This window comes from Procambarus clarkii, chromosome 5 (assembly GCF_040958095.1).
Source record: "Procambarus clarkii isolate CNS0578487 chromosome 5, FALCON_Pclarkii_2.0, whole genome shotgun sequence".
Lineage (NCBI taxonomy): Eukaryota > Metazoa > Arthropoda > Malacostraca > Decapoda > Cambaridae > Procambarus > Procambarus clarkii.
In genome coordinates, this window is record NC_091154.1 from 34,816,863 (window position 1) to 34,842,753 (window position 25,891).

The following is a 25,891-nucleotide window of genomic DNA, read 5'->3' on the forward strand; positions in this document are numbered from 1 at the left end:
CGCTGGTTTCCGTCATTGATTTGGCTTAAGGACTATCAATATAAAATTAAAAGTAAATATTAGTTTTTACTAATTACTTTTCATAATACGAATCCTTTAAATTATATAGGATTTTTTGCATGTGTCAATACGGTTATTAATTTTAGCCAGAAATACTTTTCTACCAATATTTTTATTTGTTCCTCTCATTATTTTTACAACATACTCTTAATTCATAGTTACAATAATTATATTAATCATCGCCACTTATAGTCATTTTATTTTAGATTTCTTGAATCAAACTATAATTGTTAGAATATAAGGCGTAATATGAGTGCGTGAGGGTGGGCAGGGAGCGTTCCCCCGCAGCGAGTGCCACCAGGGGATGTGTTGTGGAGACTAAGGTTCTCTCTCTGCTGGAGACTTAATCTTCATCAATCAAGGTTTCTCTGCAGCCTGCGCCTAAATCACCCCCATGAGTTTCCTTATCCCTGACTGGGGTGATGGGGACGCGTTCTCTTATCATAATGAGTTAGATTTACCAGGATCGTCGGTATGTATTTCAGTACATTATACAATGCCTAGCTTCACAGATTTGTGTTGGTGATATGCCATTTGGAAAATATGTGAAATATGAATAAAATGGACTGAATTTACACAATCGCTTGACTTAGCGCTTCTGCCGGATAATTATTTTTACACAATCACAGAAACAGCAGCTACTGTTCTTTGTAATGCTGCTTGTTAGAAGGCTTGGCAAGAATGTACCAGTTAATCATTAAAATTGTACTGACACAACCCACAATGTCACACACACACACACACACACACACAAATTATGGTCCTGTAGCACTGATGAGCACAGTTGGTTTACAACCAAAGGTCCTCGGTTCAGATTCTACAGGAAGATGGTATGGAAAGGGTTTGGGCATGTTTCCTTTCACCTGACGGGTCTGTTCACCTAGTAGTAGATTAGTACCTGTGAGTTAGTCAACGGCTGTGGGTTGCATTCTGGAAAGGTCAGTAGTTGCCTTAGAGGACCCTCAATAATCCTAAATTCCTGTACCCGTAATGGGAAACCAAACCATCTATACAGGTAGTGTGTAAAACCTGTCATGAGCCATACAAAGTTATACCACTGATGACATCTCAAATACTCTGCTTAGGAACCTGCTTTTGTTTTTAGACATTTACAAGAGACTTCACTTCGACACTTGACTTGCATGCAACACATAGCCAATAAAATATCTTAAATTAGTTGGTATGCTTTTTAACAAATCAGGTGCTATGTCCTTTCTCTTTTTCTCACACTATATCACTCTCTAATTCATCTCTATCTAACTTGGATATCTGTGCATGAAGACGCGACTACAATACATCAAATTAAAAAATCAGCTATCAAAACTATAACAACTATCTTCAATTAAAATATAGCCCACTTCAGATCCCAAAGTATGCTAAACAGGAGTACTGTACAGTCAAATTGTTCACAGGCATTTCAACAGAGCTTTTTCTAATTGTTAAAAGCAAATATATTGTTAGGTTATGATGTGTTAGAATGATAAAGGTGATATTATACATTACTCTGGGAGCTAATCTTGTGGCAGTCCTCATCTTGGCCTATGTTTATGACTGGCTAGTTTTGGCTTGCTCAACCACTTGGGGTGGATGGTAGTGACGGTCTCACTTCATACAGGTAGGGGTTCAATCCCCGACCGTTCAAGTGGTTGGGCACCATTCCTTTTCACCCCCGTCCCATATATGGAAGATACTGGAAGGCCAGGTCCTTAATTTGCACAGTAAAATAACAACGTATTGGAACAAACGACACGGAAAGGAAATGCAGAATAAAACCAGTGAAGAGTAGAGGTGCCATAAGCACAATCAGAGAACATTGAACATCAGAGGGAAGCATTGTAGATTGATAGTTCATACATATTGTATATGGTATTAATAAGAGAATTCAGCATGTTATTTATTGCATTGCACAGTATTGATTGTTGTCTCATGTTTTACTACATTCTTTATTTCAGGCATTAACCACAGAGCCTTTTAAAAGTAAATCAACAAAATTGAAGAAGAAACAGAAAAATAAAATAAAATGCAATCAAATCCCTCTGCAAATTCCAAAGAAAATACAAACAAATGAGACTAGTAATAGTTTGAACCCATGTGATGTGGATCTCAATGACAGTCAAAATGATTCTTTGTTGTTCCCAAGAAACTCATCCAAAAAGAGAGCAGATAAAAAGAAAAAGAATAAGATGAAGCAGGGACTTGAATTTAAAGTCGGTGAGGAGGGAAACAAAATTTTTGGTAATTCAGAGAATACCGTAGAAAATGAGAGCACCGAGACAATGACTACAAATGGCAATACAAATCCAAATATATATAATAATGAACATTTAATAAAAAGAGTTGCTGAAAAGAAGAAAAAGAGAAATAGAAATAAATACAAAGAAATTAATGCTAATCAGAAGAAAGAACAGAAGTTTGAAGAAAGCAATCTGTCAAGTACTAGTAATGAATATGCAACAGGGATATGTGCAGTAAATGGTGACTTATCAACTAATGCAACTGCAATCTCAGAATATTTTGTTACTGATGATAAAGAAAGTCACAAAGCAAAAGAAAAAGTCAGAAGTAAACACCAAGCCAGCAATATGAATAAGACAAGTAAGATTCGTTCAAAAAATATTATGAGACACTCTAATGTAACTGAAATTGAAATAGATAATCAAATGATTCCAAATGAATGTAATGAAAATACACTTAAAATTGAAAACATTAAACTCCAAAAGAGTAAGAAAAATAAGAGAATTAAAGAAAGTAAGAATTATGTAGAGTCCACAAAAAAGAAAATTGAAGAAAAAAAATTGTCCTCTGAAATAGAAAATTCTATAAAAGATAATGATTGTAACGAATTAGGAAGTAAGCAAAAAAAGAAAAAGAAAAAAAACAAAGCTAAAGAAACCGTCAAAGAATTAAAGTTCGAGTCCAATGATGAAGACTGTGACCCCAATTTTCAATCAGATTTTGAGACTTTGTTGAAGAAATTAGATTTTGACAATGTTAATGTTTCACAACCAATAAAACGGAAAAGGATGTATTTGAATGATAGTTCTATAATCTCAAGAGAAAATGAAAATATAAATGATTGTAATAAAAATTCAGAACTTAGTGAAGAGGATAATATTAGAAGTTCAGAGAGTGAAGATGATAATGCTTTTGAATATGACAGGGACAATTTGGAGACAAAGAAACAGAACAAAGACATGAAGTTATATGACCATAAACATAATGAAAATGCAGTATATGAAAAAAAGAAAAAGACTATTAAAGAACAAAAAATTATCAAAGACAAAAAACAAGTTAAAACAGATTCCTGTGAAACCTCGAGTCCCAAAATATATAATAAAGGTAAAAAATTTGACAAGGGCAAGCTAGCTCAGATGCTCGAAGAGGCAAAAGTTACAAAAGAAACAAAACCATTAGAACTTAGCCCAGCAGAAGCTTTAAAGCAGAAGATGACTGATCAACTGACTGCTGCAAGATTCAGGTAAGCACTTCACATTTAACCATATTCATCAGTCATAACAATGGGGTTATAGTTCAAATACAGTATACCGAGTTCCCTGTCAGAAAGCTCTTAGCTCATGACTCGAGTAGAGTGTCGAGGCTGGGTGTGAATGTAAACTAACTTGGGGTACAGTATTTTATAACTGGATAATATTTATTTATAATTAAGATGCAAGTGAGCAGTGGTTGGGAGAGGTGCTGGAGTATACTGAACCAGTGATACATGCAATCCTTATATGGATGGTATAATTATCTTTAAAAATTGGTTATGTAGAGTATCACATATTTGTATTAACTTTAGCAACTATTGTATTTTCTATATACTGTATTTATAAATAATCGTATACTGCACTATTTTGTACTGTATAACAATACACTAAATGAGATAATACGCAATACATGTTTGTCTATTTATAATCTGCTAAACTTTGATATAGATATATAAAAGTATGCACATTAAACCAAACATCATGCATATAATATACACAATATTAGTTATGTTCAATAGCTTCATTATATTGTACTGTTTTTTATTGATACAGCAATGAGTAGCTATTTTTGTTGCACCAACATACTATACACTACAGTGTATCTTCACTGCAGTATTTTACACTAATAAGCTCCAGCTGCCCATTCTGATTGCTCTCATGGAGTAGAGTATACTGTATCATCATATTTTATCAATATAATGCTTCTATGCTGTCACACAGCATAAATATAATTATTACCAGTAGTACTGTAATCTTGCTCTTGGTAGGTATAATTTCTCTTCAGATTAAAATATTTTCTATTCAATGTAGGTGTATGGTGCATAATATTAATTAAATGACAGATTAGTTCATTTGTATATTGTACTTATATCCTTGCTCCAGGCTTGCTGTTTGACTCAATGGTTCCAATGCTTCTGGTTACACTCTAGTCTCCAGTACAAGTGATATTCAACTTAAGCAAGCTGTTGGCCATTGCTCCATTCTTAGGATATCACTTCAGAGTTAAAAAGAAGTCATGTAGTAATGCTTCAATAATATAAGCATATACAGAACAGTACTTCTCTAGCCAGGAAATAGCCATCTTGTGACTCTGGATGCTCTTGAGTCAGTAAATGGCTAGTACACATTCTTCTCTTTAATATTTGAAATTTGTTGTGTATACAGGAACATTCATTTTGCCCTGTTTTATGTCCTTATTACTGTGTGGTATGGTTACGCAAATAATCCTGTTTGCAGCCCATCTTTAAGATAAAGAGCCTAAATGAACTACATGCAGCATTCATTTCTCATTCATTAATGAACAAAATTTTACACTTGACGCAACTGACTCCACTTTTATTGAAAAAAAAGCTTCCCCTCAATTCCAGTGTTCAAAATGCACTTTTGATACTGATTCAGACAGAAAATCATGGCAAGATGATAAAGAGAGATATTTTGTACCATTTTAAGATTGTTATTTGCTGAACTTCTATTATAGTTCATATTTTGCATTACAATATCCAACTGATATGCAGAAAAACTAATAAAACTTCCTCCAACAGAATGGTGAATGAGGCCTTGTATACAAGCAGTAGTGCTGAAGCTGTCAGGATGTTCAAAAATGATCATGAATCTTTTAAAACTTACCATGCTGGCTATCAGGCACAAGTCAGACACTGGCCAGTCAGCCCTCAGGATATTATTGTGAAGTGGCTTTGCAAAAAGTATGTCTATTAATTTTTGTAATGTGAGCTTATCATTGGCATAGCTACACTTTATTGTTAAGCCTTATTTTGTGTGTAGTGCAGTGTATTTACTATTTGTATCTGCAGAATGGAGCTATTAGTTCTTGGACCCTGCCTTTCTAACCAATTTATTTTTCCTCTTATTATGTCAACTACATATATTTCTCTTACACGTACGCGCGCGCACACACATTTAACTCCCAGATACCTATTTACTGCTAGGTGAACAGGAGAATCAGGGTGATTCTCCTGTTCCAACCAAAAAAAAACATTTTTTTTTGCCTCTGCCGGGAATCGAACCCGGGCCCATAGGACTAGAACTACAGAGTGCTGTCCACTCAGCCGTGAGGTGTGCGTGTGTAAAAAAAAATTATAAATATAAATATATATATATATATATATATATATATATATATATATATATATATATATATATATATATATATATATATATATATATATATATATATATATATATATATATATACATACATACATACATACATACATACATACATACATACATACAAGTGTATATGTGGAGTGTGTAATTACCTAGGTGTTTTATTACTTATGTGTAGTTACAGGACGAGAGCTATGTTTATAGTGTCCCTACTTGCCTATAATTGTCATATGACACACTGAAACTACCAATTGTTTTGGAATCTACCACCTTTTTACTTTAATTGTTCCAACTGTTGACAAATCTAGTAGCATTAGTATTAATATTAACATTGCCAGTAATATTAACTGTAGTAGTATTAATAACAACAGTTGGTAGTATTTATGACAACAGTCGGTAGTACTAATAAAAACAGTAGGCAGTATTAATAATTAGTACTAGTGTTACTAGTAACCAATAACAGTACCTGTAGTGGCAGTAACAAAAGTAGTAGTACTATAATAACAGAAGTACAGATAACAATAGTAGATATAATAATGACAATATTAGTTATAGCAACAGTAGAAAATCATACAAACTGGAGACATACAACTTCACTATTAGTTTAATTAAAGTTGCAAAACATAATGGAAACTTTGATGAAATTTAAACTAAATATAACAACTAGTAATTTGCATAGCCAATGATGTGCAGTGCAAAGAACATACTGGATAACAATTGTATAAGTTATAAATTCAAGTACGTATAAAAATATATTCAGCATTATCGCTTTATTTAGAGCTAGCCTGGATCATGCTCACTTTACACAGACAGATCATGTAACAGGGATCTAACTTCAATCAAATTAATGTGACTAGTTATGTTATAATACCAATGTATTTCAGGCCAAAGGAATGGGTAGTGGCTGATTTTGGTTGTGGTGAAGCTGCTCTGGCTCTCCGTGTACCCCAGCAGAAAGTTCATTCCCTTGACTTGGTTGCAGTAAACTCAAGAGTTACAGCATGTGACATGGCACATTCACCACTGCAATCGGCTGCTGTAGATGTTGTTGTATTTTGCCTCTCTCTTATGTGTACCAACATAAAGGATTTCATTTTGGAGGCTAATAGAGTTTTGAAAGAAGGGTTAGTATTTTATTTGTTTGTGGTATCTAGTTATTAGGTGAATATTATAACTAGAGGTTATCAGTGATGGGTTTATATATCAGCCAGTCAGTCTGGCTGATATATAAGTCAGTTTGGCCCAGAAAATTCTGAAAATATTCCATTGCGAGCAACATTTTGCAATTGACTGTACCTCCAAATTCACATTCAAACTGCTCGAGGAATGGCAGCTGAGTAAACAATCCAGGTGTTGCCATTTGTATCACATGTAATAGATTCCTGCAACATAGAAGTTTAATTTTGACAGTAAGCTTTGATTTTGGATCCATAGTATTGCTGTGTACTGTCACATTCTTATTTATTGTTGTGTGAAGTCTAATTCAAGTTTTATCCTAAGTCATTATCACCATTTCAGTTTTGTTTGCCACATTCTTTTCACTTTTATACTGTACTATGTTCCCATATTATTAAATACAAGTTCTTGAATTAGGGACGTCTTAGCAGCATTATGGGCCACTGGGCAAACCAGTGTGCTGGGGCCCCTACGACAAACACTCGCAGGACTAAAAAATAAATGGTCGATAATATTAAACATGTATTTATTTTATTAGCACTTCAACAAAACTGGTGTTAAAACATTAAAAACATGCTGTAACGCAACAGTTAGTCAACATGATGATAAACATTTGAAGAATACACACGGCTTGAAAAACACAATAATACTCGGTAAGCTACACATATTAGATGACACACTATGAAATTACTACAAACTTATTATTATAACAATCATTTGCCTCCAATCATTTGAGAATTGCTATATTATTGGCTTGAAGTCAATGGTCTTCAGGATGTTATTTTCCATACACATGAGTGAAAGCCAGTTCAAATGATGCTGCTCCATTGTGCTACGAAGCAGATTTTTTTATATGTTTCAGCCTTGAAAAAGATTGTTCTCCTGTACAGTTGGTCACCATCATGCACATGAACACTCTTGAGTGCAACTTCAACATTCGGGAATACAGATTTCAAATTATCCTAAATTTGAATCCTGGCTTTGAATTCATATTCACTAAATTTGCCCAAGTTTCCTGAAGATAGGTTTTCATAGACTCAAGAAGATTCGTGGCAACAAGGATGTTCACATCCTTTGATTGCAGGACCCTGTTTGTTTTGTTCATTCTTTCTAGCATGTCATTACAAAGAATTGTGAGAAAGATTGTTTCCAGGTTTTCAATTTATTTGCTCAATCCTTCTGCCTCTCGCCTTGTATTCACTTGCTGTTCATTGTCAGCTGATATAGAATCCAGTGCAGGTTTTATTTTCTCGAAACCCCTATACAGAGAATGAACAGCATCAAAATGTGCTGAACATGTGTGTCAGACAAACACTTGACCACAGAATCTTTTCCTAAAAACGATGTCAATACATTCCAGCGATGAATAGAGCCAACAAAAAATTAATACAGATGCTGAACAAAGTCAAAGAATTTGGCAGTCTATAGACAAAACACTGCTGCTTTTACTCCCACCAGGTTCAGGCTGTGTCCAGCTCAGGGGACATAAATGGCAAACTTATTGAGTTGACGAATCCATGCTTGCAATCCAGTGCAGTATATCTTACAGACATATTTAAGGCATTGTATGACCATGGCAGTTTGATAGTGGAATTTTGTTCACATTAAGAAAATCCACGACAATGTCTGTTAGATACTTACAGATGCTGAACATGAGAAAAGCTTCCCCATGAGAAAATATGGGGATGAACATCAAGAAACGTTCCACCGGCTCACAGCCTTTAATGTATCGGACGGTAAATGAGAGTTGATCTGTGTGTGAGATGTCTGGAGTGGAATCTAGATTTATTGAATAATACTTTGACTCTTTTTACTTCTTCAAGAATAGTACAAAGAACCTGTTGTCCCATTAATTCAATAAATTCCTCACAAATATTTGCAGATAAATATGACGGATTCCCTTTCCTGGGATTTCCATACATTTTGAGATGTTCTTCCAAGAAAGGGTCAAATTTACTCAGCAGCTCTATTATACCTAAATAGTTGCCATTTTTTTGGCTGAGCTAATAATGTGATTTTCTCCACGAAATTGCAAACCTCTAGAGGCAAGAAAGGCGAATTACAGAAACCACACGTGTCAATACTTTATGCCAATATTCCTGCTCTGAGCGATGTTGCTCAAGTAATTAAGAATCTACACTTCCAGTTTCTTTATGCCTTATTAAACATTGTTGTGCTTCCAGTCATTGAATCCCAATGTAGCTAAGGGAGATACTTTCTTGGGCAATTGGTGACATACAAAGCAATACAAACGACTTTAGGATGGTGGATAGAGTAGCCATTCACGTTTTACATACTTGCAATTCCGTAGTTCACGTTTGAACACATTGATAAATATTTTGCCTTCATATTCCCTACTCTTTTTATACACACTGCACGAGTAAAGGGTTGCTATCATGATTCTGACATGATGAGGGGCCCACTACGAATCCAGTAAAATCTGTTATGTTAGTATCATTGATGTTTTATAGCCCCGGATTTGTCTCTTGGATTGCAAACTCCTTTACCATTACAGATTTGGGTATTTCCTCTTGTAAAATGTCACCAGCAGCAGCAACAGGCAATAATGGTATGTCTGCTGAAACTGGATGATTGGTAGCAGGAATGGATGTACGTACATGTTATATCTGAAGGAACAGTACTAGTGGCTGACATTACGGGTATGGATGCTATATCTGAAGGAATGGTATTAGTGGCTGTCGTTGCACCTGTGTTGAGCCATGATGTTAATTTTGGAAATTTTCCTATTTTCTCCTTCTCCTTCTCTGCAGCTCTCTTGCTCTTCTTTGCTCCACTCAAAATATTGTTTCATTTCTGCTGAAGGGGCTATTCACCCGGAAATATATGTCTTAAATATTTAGTCCCACACTAGGATGTAGGGTTATATAAGTGTGTTTGCAACAAGACCTAAATATTTAAACATTCTGCTTCCATAATGAACATGTCCTATGCTCGTGGGGTCCCCGGACAAGTGCCCATCGGGCCTATCTGGTAAGACAGCTCTGTCTTGAGTTCATGCCATCTGCTATTTACCCCTAGATTTTAATCTTTTGGCTTTATATTTCAGAGGAGTTATGAAAATTGCTGAAGTGGAGAGTCGATTTGGAGATGTTCAAGAGTTTGTGAATGTGTTAAAAAAGTTTGGATTCCATTGTGTACATAAGGACACTAATGGAAAATACTTTTTTTTATTTGAATTTAAGAAGAATCGAAAACTGAAGAAGACAACAGTGCTTCCTGATATTATTCTTAAACCTTGCATTTATAAAAAAAGATAGCTTAAAATATAGTATTATAAATATTATTCCAATGCATTTGTTATTGCATATCAAAATTTGATATAGGCTACACAACGTTTCATAGGTAATTGTTTTTATTCTGTATAACATTTACAAAGCTGGATTGTGCATTTGTTTTAATGAATAATTTTATATTGATATGATGATACTGTACAGTAGGTTAGATTGAGAAATCTTATGAATTTATTTATACTGTGTTTTGTGTCTAATTGCACAAGTTTCTATGATCTATGATAAAAACAATGTATCATGTGTAATTACTGTATAAATATTTTCTATTTTGACTTGTTTGGTATTATTTCCTTTGCTGGTTATTTTATATACTCTATGGTATATCTCAACCCATCCTCAAAAAATAACACCCTAAAAAAGTTCATATTTGTTCTATTGTATTACAGTACTAAGGGATTTTAAAATAATATATCAGCCTAACCAACAACCTAACCTCTCCTATGTTTAATAGAAGCAATCTTAGGCCTAATGTAGTACATATAGAATATGTACTACGGTGTACTAGGCCTAGGAGAGGCTAGGTGAGATTGTTGTCTTCTCTCCTGTTCCCTCTACTAAATCAATAGGGCAATTTGTGGATTTTATCAAGTGCCAACAAAATTACTTTAACATGTATTTCACAATATACAATATATATTATTATGCAGAGTATGTTGGTATAACTTTAATAGGAGGGCATCCCTTAGTAGCATTCTGGAGTCAGCCACCTAGTTAACTCCAAACTTACATGTCCCACCAGGCCCTTGCACGTCATAAAAGTCTACTGCAGACCAGAAACTATCTGGTCCACTCAACAGATGTAGGTGACCCAACACAAATGTGCACCACCCAAGGACAACCTGAATCCCCTGAAAAGGAAAGGATGGGAACAAGGAGCTACTGGGGAAACTTGCAAGAAAGTTGCCTAGCTCCCAGGTACCTATTAACTGATTGGTGAACAGGGGCATAATGTAAAATGAAATGTGCCCAACCATTTCTGTCTCACCCGGTATCCCTAATTTTGAGTCAAGAATGAAGCTGACTGTACTACAGCAGCAGGTTCTGCTTCCATAGAATAACATTGTTACAAATGAATTTATGAATAACTTTTGATGAGATACCCAGTAGTACCTGGGTTGAACCCAAAAGGTGTCAGTTAAATGTTCAGAGATAAAGAATGCAAATCTGCCATCAGAATATGCATATTGGTGTTTGGAGAATGTGTCCTAGCTCTTGTTCATACTGTAGTTTATAATAAGAATATTTACCACGGGGGATTCATTACCTGCAACCACATGCCATAGGTATGGATACTGTATCCTGGCCTAATTCTGGGAATTATAAATGCTACTAAATTGCAGCAGTGTACAGGTATTGGCATTTATAGCATCAATGGGTAGGGAGTTCCATGAGTTTATAACCCTATGGGTGAAGAAGCATCTCATGTTTTCTGTCTTGCATTGTGGCTTGAGCTTGAAATCATTGCTCATTGTTCATGCTATATCCGACCTTTTGAAGAAGTGGTCTGGATCAGTATCATCTATTAGTGGGCCAGCCACTATTGTGTTAGTATCATTAATGTTCCATAGCCCCGGATCTGCCTCTTGGATTGCAAACTCCTTTACCGTTGTGGATTTAAGTTGTTGCGGGCTTTACCGTTGTGGATTTAAGTTAAGGTCTAAGCCAGAGGCTTAAAGCCCGCGCAGGAATATCCCTGAGAAAAACAAATTATCCTCCAAATCAATTTGTTATAAAAAAGTCGTAATTTAACTCCAACCTGGTTGACCAGACGACCAACCAGTTGGAGACCGGGCCGCGAGGCTGTTGATCCCCGGAAGTTACACAAGGTAGTAGTGTATGGATTGATTGATAAAGATTAAGCCACCCAAGAGTAGTGTATGGAGACAAACAGCCAGCTTATATGTACAGTACATGTTTGCCTTATATCAAGGTCTCCCCTCTTCCTGTGGGGGAAGGTCGAATCCTGTCCCAGGATGCAACCCCATAACAAGCTGATTAACTCCTTGCTACATATTTACTGCTAGGTGGACAGGAGCATGAGGTGATACGACACGCTCAATCATTTCTGTCCGGCCGGGATTCGAGCCCGGAATTCTCGATTGCCCGAAACGCTATGCGTATTAGTGGCTTTAGGAATTGTATGTACTAGCTCTATAAATCTACCATTATGTTTGTAACTCATCTTCTATGTATGTACTTTTACCTGAATAAAAATTTGAATTTGAATTTGATTGTGAGTTGAGAACGAAGCCGACTGTACTACCGGGACCCCTCTTTATATTTTATTTTATAAATAAATAAATATAAAAGTAAAGCGACTTTCGTGCGCGATTTGGATGCGTCACATTGTACACAAGACGATTCGCCAAAGGAATTTTGACACCCACCTAACCTTAACTCACCCAACCCACCAGAACAAAATAGTCTAACTTAAGCTAATACATCCTAGCATAACATGGATGTTATGGTTTTAGTATATTCATATTCATGGTTTTAACAAACAGAAACGCTTGCCCGAATTGCTATGCGTATTAGTGTTGTTGTTGTTGTTGTTTTAGATTCAGCTACTGGGAACAAAATGTTCCAAGTAGCACGGGGTATGGCGAGCCCGTAGTGGACTTGCTTGGCACAGAAGCTTTAGGCATAGTATATACTATAGCTTCATCTAGAAATCCAACATTCTACTTGTAACTCATTTTGTATGTATGTCCGTTTACCTAATAAAATATTATTATTATTATTATTATTATTATTATTATTGTTGTTATCATCATCGTCATCATCATCATCATCATCATCATCATCATCATCATCATCATCATCATCATCATCATCATCATCATCATCATCATCATCATCATTGTGATGATGTCCCCGGGCCGCGGGGACACTAAAAATCCCCGAAATCATCTCAAGATAACCTCAAGATCTCAAGATATTGTCATTATTATTATTATTATTATTATAGAAAACGAACTTCGTAGAATAGTCTTGTGTCCGAAATGACAATACACCGCGATTTTTGGGGTTATTATTAATTAGCCTAAACAATAATTAAATTTTGGGACAAATTGAAAGCTAATTTAAGTAGACGCTTGTTATATTAAATTAAATTCCACCCTCATATTAAGTATAGGCCTATATATTTGCAAAATGATAACTCGGAAATTTACACAAAACAACAAGTTCCCATATTCAGGACCAAGATCTAGAAAAAATAAAATAAAATACAATTTCTTGGTCATAAAGAGTGACAGCAATATTTATTTTGCTGGTAGATAAATGGTATTGTAACATGGGTTACAGCTGGGGAAATAATGGTAAAGTGGCGTTAATAAGGGAGTGATGAGAAGGTTGGAGTGCCGGGGCCAGCACTCCTGAGGAGTGTGGTGGCCCGGGGCCCGGCCGGCACCTCCCGCTGGCCACGTAGCAACAATTTAGTTGACATCAAGAACGCTCGAGTGTGGCTGATGAGCCGTCTCCCACCATACTTTTTTAACTAACTTAACTCTGAGGTAATATTTGTTCAAGTATTGCGTGAATCGCCGTGTTATATGTGATGCAGGTGGTGGTGTGAGCGTTTAAGCAGGTGTGTGTGTGTGTGTAGGTGTGGTGGCCCAGCCAAGATGACTAGTGGGCATCAGCTGTGTCAGACTGTCAGACCTCGCCCACCTTCCAGTAACGCTTATATATTTCATCCCTGTTCAAGACAATATGTATCATTTCCTCTCACCAATCACAGGAGTGTGGAAGCCGCAAAGCAGTCTGGTTGTCTAATGTTGCTAGAGAATTAGGGTTGCAATAGGCATGCTGAGAAAGAACTCGATCAACATCACAGGCCTGAGGCTTTTTAACTGTTTCCTTACATATAACTGACCGACCTCTCGCAGTGTTAAAAAAAGAACTCGCCGAGCACCATAGCAAACAAAAGAACATACCAGTAGGTGAAACTATAGGTGGCCTATTGGCTAATATGAATCAGCTAATATTTATACCCAACAACTCCAGTTGATCAACTGATCAACTCCAACTCAATGGAGTTGATTAGTTATAAAATGGTTCAGAATTTTTAGGGTGCAGTGCATTGTATACATAAACATGTACAGTACAGTATTTGAAATGCTTATACCATATAGGAAATCCAGTATTATTCCAGCATTGAGGTAGCAGTATAAAACCCATGGTAACATGTCTTTCACTAAATGTTTTATTTTTTAAGGATCATGTACTGTCAGGTTAAACATGTTGGATACAGGTCATTTCATATGATTTGGCAATAGAATTTAGAACATAATCTAACCACGGTTCACCCATATACACATTGAATGGCACACAGTCACAGTATTGATAGAAATAATGAAAATGTATTGTTTCCAGGGACGAAATGAAGGTTAAAGAAATAAATGAAACTGCCAATGTGGCCTGGTCTCCGTCAGCTGTATACCCAGCATATTTGGCATGTGGTACTGCTGCCCAACAGCTGGATGCCAGTTTCAATACCAGTTCTACACTTAAGATCTATGACCTAAATGTTGGTCAAATCAACCTGGATATGAAGCTTGCAGCATCTGTTGAGCTGCCTGCCAGGTAAGCCTTTCAGATTTAGTAAATTTATGTACTTAGCTTATGTCTTAGAATGGGTTGTATTTAGAATATATTTTATGCCTGTACCATTGGATAGGTGTCAAGTACATGATTGACAAAGTGTACAAATAAAATGTTACTAGTTCAACACAAATGTAAATTATTTAGTGTGAAGAAAATTGATCCAATTCCTTATCCCAATGTGACAAACATTTCTATACTCTATATGTCTACACAGTCTCTATATCTAATCTACTAAGCTAACTAGACCATGCCCAGAATGCAAAGCCTACATCAGCTGCCATAACTTCAGATATACTGTATACCATTCACTGCTAGGTGAAGAGGCATGAGGTGAAAGGAAATATTAGTTAAGTTAGGTATACAGTACTGTATATTTTACAATTTACAGATTCCATGCTCTACAGTGGAGTGGCTTGGGAGGTAATAATGCAGGCCTCATATATGGTGGGTGTGAGAATGGCGCCATCTATATCTATGATGCTGCAAAGCTTCTGACCAATGCTCCTGATAAGCTCGTGTGCAACACAGAAGGTTTGCACTCTGGCCCAGTGTTCACTCTTAGCTGTAACTATTTAAAGGTAAGCAGGCTGACATCTTGGTTGGTTTGTTAGTTCATATTAATGATGAAAAATGTGTTTGGCAGATTATTTGTATCTGGTCTAAAATTAAAGCTACATTCAGTATTAGCATATCTAAAATAATCAACTTCATTGCACACTTACAGTACTATATATGTTTTCTCTGTAATTACAAATTTCAACCATTTTTATTTTTAAGAAATCTTGTTCTTGTAAATGCTTTTGTTGCTGAATCTGGAAACAATTTCCAGTGAAGAAAGAAGACATTAGTATTGCAGGGTTTTTCTTTGCAAAAGAGAGGATTTTTTTGGTCATATTACATCATTACAGTATCTTGATGTAATTTACTCATTTGGAACGTGCTGTTTAGTGGTGACCTGACATGAATAAATTGATTTTCAGGCAAATTTTGTAGCGTGTGGTTCTTCAGATTCTGAAGTAACAGTTTGGGATATCACTAATCTCAGTGCTCCCATCATACCTGGAAAAAAGCTGTCACTTGGTGGAGATGTATCTTGTGTTGAATTTAACAGGTATGACAATTTTAACTTCTAATTGACCAATGTAGTAATTTTACATTTTAGATATATAGTCTGTTATAATAAGGTACAGTACTCAATTACTTATTTTTTATAATTTGCAATTAAAGCTTGAGTTAGCTACCATATAGGTTATGAGCACCAGGCAAAGTAACTACAGTAGTAAATATTTTGTTGTCCTGTTATTGAACATTAATTATTTAACCTGTATGGTTACTGATCATGCAAAAAATCATGTAAAATCATGGAAAAAAAATTACTGCCATGTAAAATATTAATCTAAAATTTAATATCTTCAATTTTTAATTGCTTACTGTGAAAATTACAAACTTGTTCTGTTGCAATATTTTCAGCTCCAATTATCATGTACAAATTTAAAATTTATTTATATTTCTCTTCATTCATATATGCTTGATTTAATTTAGTTTTAAGAGTTACCCCCATTAAACTTCTACATTGTTTACCAATTTTTTATCATTATATATGCCCGAAAGTGTATTAGTGGCTTTAGGCATTGTACTTGTCTTACCTAGGAATCTTCCACTTTTCTTGTATTTCATGTATGTATGGTTATACTTTTGTCTAAATGTTTTTGTTACTGTATTATTGTCACCAAGGGTGGTTAGTTAAGGACATCATTAATGAAGTGTATATGCATATCCAGGAAGCCCAGTTACTGGAAATGTCTATTTTAGGTGTAGGTGAAATGCAGGTTTATATTTGTTGCCCTGTATGTGTATCTGATGCCTTGTTCTTCAGAGGGGCTGGCCATGAGAGCAGCAATTATTTTTTTTAACATGATCTAGTCATGATCTAAATACCTTAGGCTTATACCTTTGATCTATCCCCTGTCCCTTAATTTTGAAACCATTAGAAAATTTCTTTTGACCTGTTCTATGTTTGTACCACATACAGTACCTTGCATATCTGGCCTTTGCTGTTGCTCTCAATCTTGCACATGTTTGGTTTCCCATTGCTGGGGACAGAAAGCTTGTACAGTACTTAGGTTTTTGAGGTACCTCTTGGCCAACCACTAACTTTTCTCAGGATGCAACCCACAATTGTCTAAGTCTGGATACTTGTTAACTGCTAGATGAACAGAAACCTCAAGTGAAAGTACCATTATCCTGCTACAGGGATTGAACCCAGGACTCGCAGTTGTCAGCCGATGATGTGAACCACTGCAGTTTGTGTGCTATTGAATAATGCGAGTAATCACTTTCATATACTGTACTGTAGTTTCAAAGTGTACTGGTGAATATCAGTTAAGCAAATTTAGAATGGATACGTGTGAACAATCTGCACTGATCCGCTGGACTACCTTGCTACTCACCAGGCTCTTGGCATCTGTTGCATGTTGTCTTATTGTGGCTCTGCTGTTTTTTGAACCGAGAATAATTTGCTGAATGTTTGAGGGTACATTCAAAGGGAGAATATGGAAATGTCTTGAAAATTTTGTTAGTTTTCTGAAGATTTATTGCTTCTGTATTTTTCATTAGAACTATTTACAATATTTTCTCATGACTTCTGTTCTCTCAAGGAATTCTTGTAAATGAATTTAGAATAGTTCCATAGTGATTCAAATTATGTAAAATTTCTTCACACCTGCCATGGAGTAAGATTTTTTTAAGTGTACCTGAGGCATGTAGGCACTCCCAGTAGTTAAGCTGCTTTGAGTGGATGTGGACAGTGAATTGAATGAGAATACTGTATTAACAAAACTCAATGTAATTAATATCCATCTCATCTTGTACTTACAGTATTTTTTAAAACTCTTGACAGACAAGTGGAGCACATCTTTGCATCTACCTGTGCTGGTCACTGTGTTGTATGGGACCTTAGAAAACACTCGTCTATCATGACCATCTCTGACACTGTTTCAAGGGTAAATTTTATCTTAAAATAATTTTGAATGGTGACAATTTTTAACAAAGCATTGATGGTAATGATAATTTTTAAAATTAATCTTATTAATTTTGCTTAGTATGGAATACATGGTGATACAGGCTAGTGAATAAGACTAATATATAATAGAATACATTATCAACAAGGGTATTGATTAATAGCTTAAAACTTCAGGGATTGGATACGTTGAAGTATATTGTCATGTAATGGATGCATTTTCTTACATGATTTGGTAAACTTTGTGTAGTAACCAAGTTGTTGTAATGTTGTACATTATTATGTTTGGTATAGTTGTTACTAAATTGGAATAAAACCTAATTTAGTCAGTGTTTAATAATGAACATACTGAACTGCTTTTTTTTTTGCAGATGAAAGCAAGTAACATCATCTGGAATCCCAGTGTGGCAACTCAGTTACTGTTAGCTAGTGATAATGATATGACACCATGGGCTCAGGTCTGGGATCTCCGTTATGCTACTTCTCCCCTCAAGACCCTGGAGGGGCACCAACGTGGCATCCTAAAAACGGCTTGGTGTACTCAGGATGGTAATTTGTTAATCACCACAGCAAAGGATAACAAGTGAGTAACAGGTGTTTTCTGGGAAACAAAAAATGTAATTACCCAAGTGTAATTACCCAAGTGTAGTTACAGGATGAGAGCTACTCTCGTGGTGTCCCGTCTCCCCAGCACTGTCACATAACGTTTTGAAATTACTGATGGTTTTGGCCTCCAGCACCTCACCACTACCGTGTGCAATGGGATTTGGTGTTTTCTTGGAAAAAGAGTAAGGTGTTGTGAGAGGCATAGGAGTTTTGGACATTTAAAAGGGTGAAGGAAATAATGTTTGTATTGTATGCTTTTACATGTCATAATGTACAAGCACTAACACAGTGGGAACCTTCTGGGTTCTATTTATAAGCTTTACAAGCCTTAATGTTTGCTACCAAAGTCCAATAGAGCTAAAATTTAGTTAAATGAAATGGGGGGGCTAGGTAAGGCTAGTGGTGAAGTTTCAGGTATCCTTTTGCACACAAACATTGCCAAATAAACTTTAACCAGTTTTTATGGATTCTGGCATTATAAATTTTTTTCCCTTTTGTTAAGACTTCTTCAGTATCTTTATGCATGTTCTCCCTGGTAAAATACTAGTACAGTAAAACAAATTAAATGTCAAAAAATTAAACAAAGGTATATACGGCCCTGTATGTGTTTCCTCAAGTGGGGTGTACTATTGTTGGAAAGGAGTTGGAAAATGTATGCTCAAGTTCCCAGGAGGTTTTAGGTCTGAGGATTGCATATAATGGAGTTGCTGTAATTGTGTGCTCAGCCTCTTAGTTAAGAATGTAGATGTCTTGAAAGGACCAAGAGATCAAATTGTTGAGGAAAAATAGGCAAAAGTAAGTTAGAAAACCAAGGTCTTGGCTACAAACCCAAAGTTGTAGATTTAGTAAACCCTTTGGGATAGTAAACTAAGAGATTTAAATAGTTTTGTTTGAGAAGTACTGAATAAGAGTGGGAATGAAGCTCAGTATGCATATTTTGTTAAATGTGTAATAGTGAAATCTTTTGTTGAATCCCTTGCACTGCGCACCTTTTAAAATGACATTCCCATGGTGCGCTGAAAATAAATTGTTCCAAAAATTTTTCATCTTTTGGTATTGCTAATTAGCACCCAGGAAGCACATTTATTTAGTTTTTTTTTTTTTTAACAAGTTGTATTTGTGTCAAAGATGGTTATGTTTGTGTCAGTCATTATATTTAACTTTGAAAAGATACAGATGTGTTTAAATATATGTACACAATGTATGTGCCCCTTTGTATGCATGAGAATTTCAAATCTTATGATATACTGTACTCATATTATCACATTTTTGCTGGCACACCAGCATACACCTTAATATGTCAGCTGGCACAGTGCAAGGGTTAAGCTGAAATACATATTTGCAAAATTTTAACATAGCTGATTTTTACCTAGAATTCTAATAATAGTTGGCCTTATTGCATGTCTTTATTTTCAGAATTTATGTGTGGAACCCAAATGCAGTTGAGCGTGGTTCAGAAATTGTTGGAGAGTTTCCTTCCTACAACCAATGGAGCTTTGACATGGACTGGGGTCAGCGAGATCCCTCCCTGGTTGCTACGGCATCTGTTGATGGTTGTGTCAGTGTTTACTCCTTGTTAGGTGGGGGTCTGCCTCCTACACAGTCAGATAAAGTGAGTGGAGGTTTCAACCTGTTTGCTGTTTGTTACTTTGTGTTGCATGTCAGAAGGTGTAGGGATGTAGTGAACCCATTGGCCACCACCATTTTGTGCAGTTAGCCTTGCATTCCCTGCATTATAGGAATGGGATATATCGGGCTAGGGACCATCATCTCCCAAAAAATTTCCTATTGAAATCTAAATTAGCCTCAGATCTTTCTGGGCACTAGGCACCTACCCAGCAGGGCCCAGAAAGTAAAGGAAGGCTGATATGGCTATGTGGAATATTAGTGAGAAATCAGAAACGGTAATATTCCAAAGTGGTAGATGGTTTTGAGAAACAGATGTTTAGTGTGCTAGGCTTATGCTAGACAAAGATAAAAGGAAGTGGCAAGGAAAAGACAGCAGCAAATGCATAAGAATAGGAGTTAAAGTAAATAATTAGTATGGGAGAAGTAAGCTAATTAACAAATTAAGTGGTATATGGCAATGAATATTTTCTCCTGCTAGAGTTCAAGGTACATGTTACAGTATGTGAAATTCACTTTAAAGAGTAATGTGACTATTTGTACTGCGATGACAGCAGAGAATGTTTTCTGGTTTGGTACCTTAAAGAATAGGATGGGTATGATATAAAAAAGTAATAATTATTGTAATAGATGATCTTGAAGTATAAAGTTGGAATAGACCCTGATATATTAACATAGTGTTAGTAATGTCCCAAGAATAATTGAGTAAATTTAATGATTTATGCAGATTGAAAGAGCAATGTAATTCAAATGCATATTTTAACCATAATGTACCAAATACAGTAGAACTTCGAATGACGAGCGATTCCAGTTACAAGCATTTCGAGTAATGAGTGAACCACTTGCAGAAAATTTGTCTCGATTGATGAACTTTTGCTTGAAGAACGAGCAAACCACATGGTGCTTCCTAGTGTTCCCACTGGTTCTTGGATGCCTCCGACAACAGTGTTGTTGTTTCACAAGACGAATGTTTCAAATGATGAGTTCGGTGCTGGAATGGATTAAATTTGTTAATTGAGGCAGCACTGTACATACACATGGTACATGGTAAATGCTGAAATTGTATTGTATTTAATTGCCTATGGCTTGAGATAAATGAGTAATATGTTTTTGACAGTTCTCACAGATAGCAGACTCATTTCCTGGCATGGAAATTCCTCCGGTTGTTCCTCAAGGAGCCACCCCACAACCCATTAGGCTAAGAAATCCTCCAAAGTGGTTTGCTCAGACAGCTGGGGCAAGTTTTGCAGTAAGTTTGAATCACTTTTATCTTATTCCAGAGCATAATTTGAATTCCTTTTTGTAAATAATGTAACTTTGTAAAGTAATATTTCACATTAATCAATTTCCCTAATATTTTATTCAATTCATCTATTATATTTTTAATATAACATCTGCCATAAATGTAAATCACAATAATCACAATGCCCGAAACGCTATGCGTACTACTGGCTTTAGGTATTGTATGTACTAGCTCTATCTATAAATCAATCAGAATGTTTGTAACTCTGCATCTATGTATGTACTTTTCCTAAATAAATTATTATTATTATTATGTTGGGAAAAATGGCAAGCACTTATCCCTCTTCTTACTTATCTTTGATTTTCGTAATGCTGCATTGCCTGTTAGTTACATTAGATTATCCCCTAAATGTAATGATTAACAAAACACTGAACCACCATCTTGGATCAATTATTATACAGTATTAGTGAGGTGTAACCATATGTAGAATTTCCCTGGTGAAGATATACAATTACTTTGATTGCTTCTAGTACTGTATTAATTTTGCTGGTATTTATTTTACTTCATATATAGCAGCACATCCTCCAATAATGATAGTATTGTACTTATAGCACCTGTTGGATCAAATGTACAAAAATACTGTTGGACCTAAAAATATTTTTATTGAATTAGCCCAAATTCAGTACAGTACTTACAAATGGAAGAGTAAGTAAAGAACCTAACCTATAATCTGTCAAACCAATCTTAGGCCTAATATAGTACATATGTGCTGTACTAGACTTGGGAATTTTCTTTGTACCCTCTACAAAATTATTAGTACAAAATATGAACATTGTTGGGTGAAACAGTCCATTTTGGTATGTTTAACCAAATAGGTGCTACAAGTATTATCATTTAGGAGGGTTGCATGTAGAGGCATACATAGATAAGTAAATCAGTTATATGTACGCTTTTATTTAGTTTCCTGTCTTACCCTTAGGGATTTAATTGTCATAATTATGTAAGACAATAAGTTTTTGTCTCTAAAACAAAGTATTAAGTTTTAATTGACCTGATCAAGGATTACCTGAGTATTCTCTTTCATCAGTTTGGTGGGCGGTTAGTGTCCTGGAACAACCAGAGCAGAAGTGTAGAAATTGCACAAGTTGTCACTGAGCAGACATTGGTTGAGCGCAGCAGTCAGTTGGAAGGAGCACTTTCACAGCCACATTTTGCTCCATTTTGTCAGGCTAAAGTTGAAGCAGCTACCCAACGCAATGATCAGGTGATATATTTTTACATTTATTTTTAAAAGTATTTAATAAGGAATTAAAGTGCAGCTGCAATATTTAATTTGCTGGATAATTCCTCATGATTGACATTCAAGGGATTGTATAATACTGTACAAAGTTAAGGGTAGGAGTTGTGTTCCATGTCTTTTGCAAGTTTAACTATTTACTTAGCTTGCTTCTTTTTTTTTCAGCCTGGCCATAGCATTTACCGTGTTAAAATTATCTTGACATGAGCATTACAATCAACCCTTGCTATTGGCAAGTTCAGTATTTGCCAAAATTCATTAAATAGGTTTTTACTACAAAAAGTCACAAAATGAGATAGTTGGGTTTGCTACCAGTGGTTTTATATATCTATTACAGAAAAAGGTTGAAGCCACTTGTAAGCCAGAAAGAATGAGGTACCGGTAATTCATGGAGTAATTTTCTGGTTTCTTTAGCTAGCATCTTTTTTTTTTAATTAAATATACTAGCTCACCTGCATCATGTATTTACTTGCATCTTTTCAGATATTGTGGCAGTACATTGGTGCCAACTTTGACTCTTCTCCACGTAATAAGTATATGGAACTTTTAGGTTACTCTGCTACCCAAGTATCAAGCAAGATTCGCCCATTGATGCCTGAGATTGAAGGAGTCAATGCAGAAGTTTTGGCTGATAAGATGACAAACTTGGCTACAAATGTAAGTTTATCAGGTTTTCGGTAATTTTTGTTCTTTTTAATTTCCTGTGTGTATGAGCATGCATGCTTGTGTGGGGGTGTTATACCTGTATGTGATTGCATGTGCTAGTATACATGTGTGTTGCCTATTCAGTTTATTCCTTTTTGTAGTTGAAGATTGAGCTATACATGTGGTCTTGTTTTAGTTTTATATTTTATCATAATTTTAAAGTTTCCTGTGGTTTTAGTAGATAATCTAAAGGTTTTATTCCAACCGTCTACAACTTGTTAAATACAAAAAAAAAAAAATTCCTGACACTCCAAAATCTTTTTGTAGTTTACAATTCCAATGACTGTGCCAAGGAATGGCTTGTGGGGTTTCAGTCCCTCTACTCCACAGTTAAATAAAAGAATAATAATTAAAAAAAAAAATGGTTTAAATTCTCAGGATAAAGTTATAGCCTAATTTCAGCCCATCCTCCTGTTTAGATAGTACTGTACTTATAGTAATGATGTGGACCATCGTACATGTATTAACATAATGGACAATTAGAAAAGTAGAATTTGGTACAGACTATTGAATTTGGGCAAATTGGAAAAAGTTTTGTATTTATGCTGCTAAAATAGAAATCTATCCTAACTATCCAAAGCCTAATACATGCCATCTGAGGCATTTATTGGCCTAATACATGCCATCTCAAATGTCAATACGCTTTGGTCACTCATTCTCATCGGGGCTTCAAATTTGACTGCCCTTATTTCTGACTCAAGGTGAATATTAGGTCGAATCTAGCTGGTTGGTCATTGCTCCTCATTCTTGTGGGTCCCTTGACATGTTGGTTCAAAACGTTTCTTGTTCCCACGTCAAAGAGTTTCTTAAGAGCTCTCCATGTGGTTCCCCATTCTCCCAGTCTATTTTTCCGTGGTTGAAGTCACCCACATATGTTCACGGTTTTGCTCATAGGCTTAATAAGCATTAGTTAATTGTGTTCACATGAGACTGTGGCAGTGTTCTTTGCTACAGTCTAAAAGCTGCAAAATATATTGTATGGATCAGTTGTGCATGAGGTGCATGGTAGGAAGAAAATCTTGACTCTTTTAAACCTCCATTAGATTTAAAGAGGTTTAAATTTAATGGAGGTTTTAAATCTGATTGTCTGATTAAATCTAATCAGACAATAAATTTAGCATTGCCAGTGTTGTGTAATTACCTAAGTGTAGTTACAGGACGAGAGCTACGCTCGTGGTGTCCCGTCTTCCCAGCACTCTTTGTCCAGCATAGCATAGATGAACAGTCTTAGCGGCTTCCATTGTGGTGTTTTCCATAGATATTTTCAAGAATACCTGAATCTCTTCCTGACTGACGGACACTCTTTGAGGCTGGCTGAATCTCTTTCTGACTGACGGACACTCTTTAAGGCCCGCTGAATCTCTTCCTGTATGGGACCATATAAAGCGATCTCTTCAAGACTACCTAACAAATCGATGTTTTTCTATAATCTTTTCAATACTACCTTATGCTTTACAAGCTTGGCTACATACAACCTACAAGTACTAAAGCCAAGGGTGTACGTGAGTGTGTTATTTGCAAGCACACAGAATGAAGAAACAGGAAGCAAAAATTTATCTGTACCTGGTGCACTGAGAGCGAAGTCGGGCTGTGCACCATGGACTACTTCGTTGATTATTACTCGCTTCCGAAGTACTGAGTGTGTAATACAGTGTGTTACTGTGTAAATAGTGTGTGAAACTGTACATATTTTAATTTTAGTGAATTTTTAACAAGTAATATTGTGAGAATAAACATTTGTTGTGGACACATTACTGACACATGTACAGTATCAGTTCCATGGTACATTATGAACGTTCTACTGTATTCATATTGTAAAGGACACAAATATGCATCATATATGATAGAAAAACAAATAAAACCGCATTGGAAATACATAGAACAAATAATTGAAAATATATTTGTGGCAACACCCAGTGTGTGAATGGCCCGTGCGACCATGTCTGGGCGATTCATGCACGGGCGACCAAGCCCTGATGACGTCACAGCGCACTTTGTCCACGTCCCCACAACCAAAGTAAGTGGAATTTGGTATTTATTTTTTACATAGACATGTTCAGGGAAGGGAATTTATCATTTTACGAAGAAAAAATAATTTTTTGGGAACATTTTATTTCATGCGCACGGGGCATTTCACAATAAACTCGGCGCAGCACGGTGGTTAAAGCAAATTTTATCAAAGGCATCAAAGTTTCTACATCCTGTAATGTTCATCATTTCATTTTTGAATTTTTCAATAACATTCATTTTTGTTCTGGTCTTCAGAACAAAAATCTGGGCCCCCCTATAGCTGTTTGACATAGCGAGAACAGGCACTTCATGTGGTAGATCTACATCCATCGGAAATATCAAATTCCTGTTCATTGTTGATTATGAATGCCATAATCAATGGGTAAATATTAAAAGAGCATTATATGAAATTAGAAATGTAAAAAATAAAAATCAAGTAAATTAGTGTCCAAATCAGTGCAAGGGAATTTTTTTTCCTAAAATACAAAAAAAAAGCCTGATTTGTTGCATGTATTTTATATTCTATGCATTGTAAACACACATGATCAGGTATTGAGTTGCTTGGTTGCTTGAACCATTTTTTTTTTATCTTGTATAATGCAATTTTTTTTTAAT

At 35.6% G+C, this 25,891-nt stretch overlaps 2 protein-coding genes across 9 annotated transcripts in view; both read left to right on the top strand.

Annotated features, from left to right (window-relative positions):
• Positions 1 to 323: 323 nt before the first annotated feature.
• LOC123762992 (ribosomal RNA-processing protein 8) lies at positions 324 to 10,431 on the top strand. Of its 2 annotated transcripts, XM_045749889.2 has the most exons (5): positions 325 to 532; positions 2,013 to 3,538; positions 5,090 to 5,251; positions 6,560 to 6,799; positions 9,919 to 10,431. In XM_045749889.2, the coding sequence occupies exons 1-5, from the start codon at positions 455 to 457 to the stop codon at positions 10,127 to 10,129; spliced, it is 2,217 nt and encodes a 738-aa protein (XP_045605845.2). In that variant the 5' UTR covers positions 325 to 454; the 3' UTR covers positions 10,130 to 10,431. The 2 variants fall into 2 exon arrangements, with proteins under 2 accessions (XP_069157082.1, XP_045605845.2); XM_069300981.1 differs by lacking the exon at positions 5,090 to 5,251 and having other exon boundaries at positions 324 to 532; positions 9,919 to 10,265.
• A 3,109-nt stretch (positions 10,432 to 13,540) lies between these two features.
• Sec31 (secretory 31) overlaps positions 13,541 to 25,891 on the top strand; it is a 65,224-nt gene continuing 52,873 nt past the window's right edge. For all 7 annotated transcript variants that reach the window (XM_045749840.2, XM_045749857.2, XM_045749848.2 and 4 more), the window contains exons 1-10: positions 13,541 to 13,677; positions 14,540 to 14,749; positions 15,159 to 15,348; positions 15,751 to 15,881; positions 17,670 to 17,772; positions 18,161 to 18,372; positions 19,812 to 20,007; positions 21,139 to 21,270; positions 22,352 to 22,528; positions 23,045 to 23,218. In XM_045749840.2, the coding sequence (XP_045605796.2) occupies positions 14,547 to 14,749; positions 15,159 to 15,348; positions 15,751 to 15,881; positions 17,670 to 17,772; positions 18,161 to 18,372; positions 19,812 to 20,007; positions 21,139 to 21,270; positions 22,352 to 22,528; positions 23,045 to 23,218 (1,518 nt within the window). In that variant the 5' untranslated portion in view covers positions 13,541 to 13,677; positions 14,540 to 14,546. The remainder of the gene's footprint in view (positions 13,678 to 14,539; positions 14,750 to 15,158; positions 15,349 to 15,750; positions 15,882 to 17,669; positions 17,773 to 18,160; positions 18,373 to 19,811; positions 20,008 to 21,138; positions 21,271 to 22,351; positions 22,529 to 23,044; positions 23,219 to 25,891) is intronic.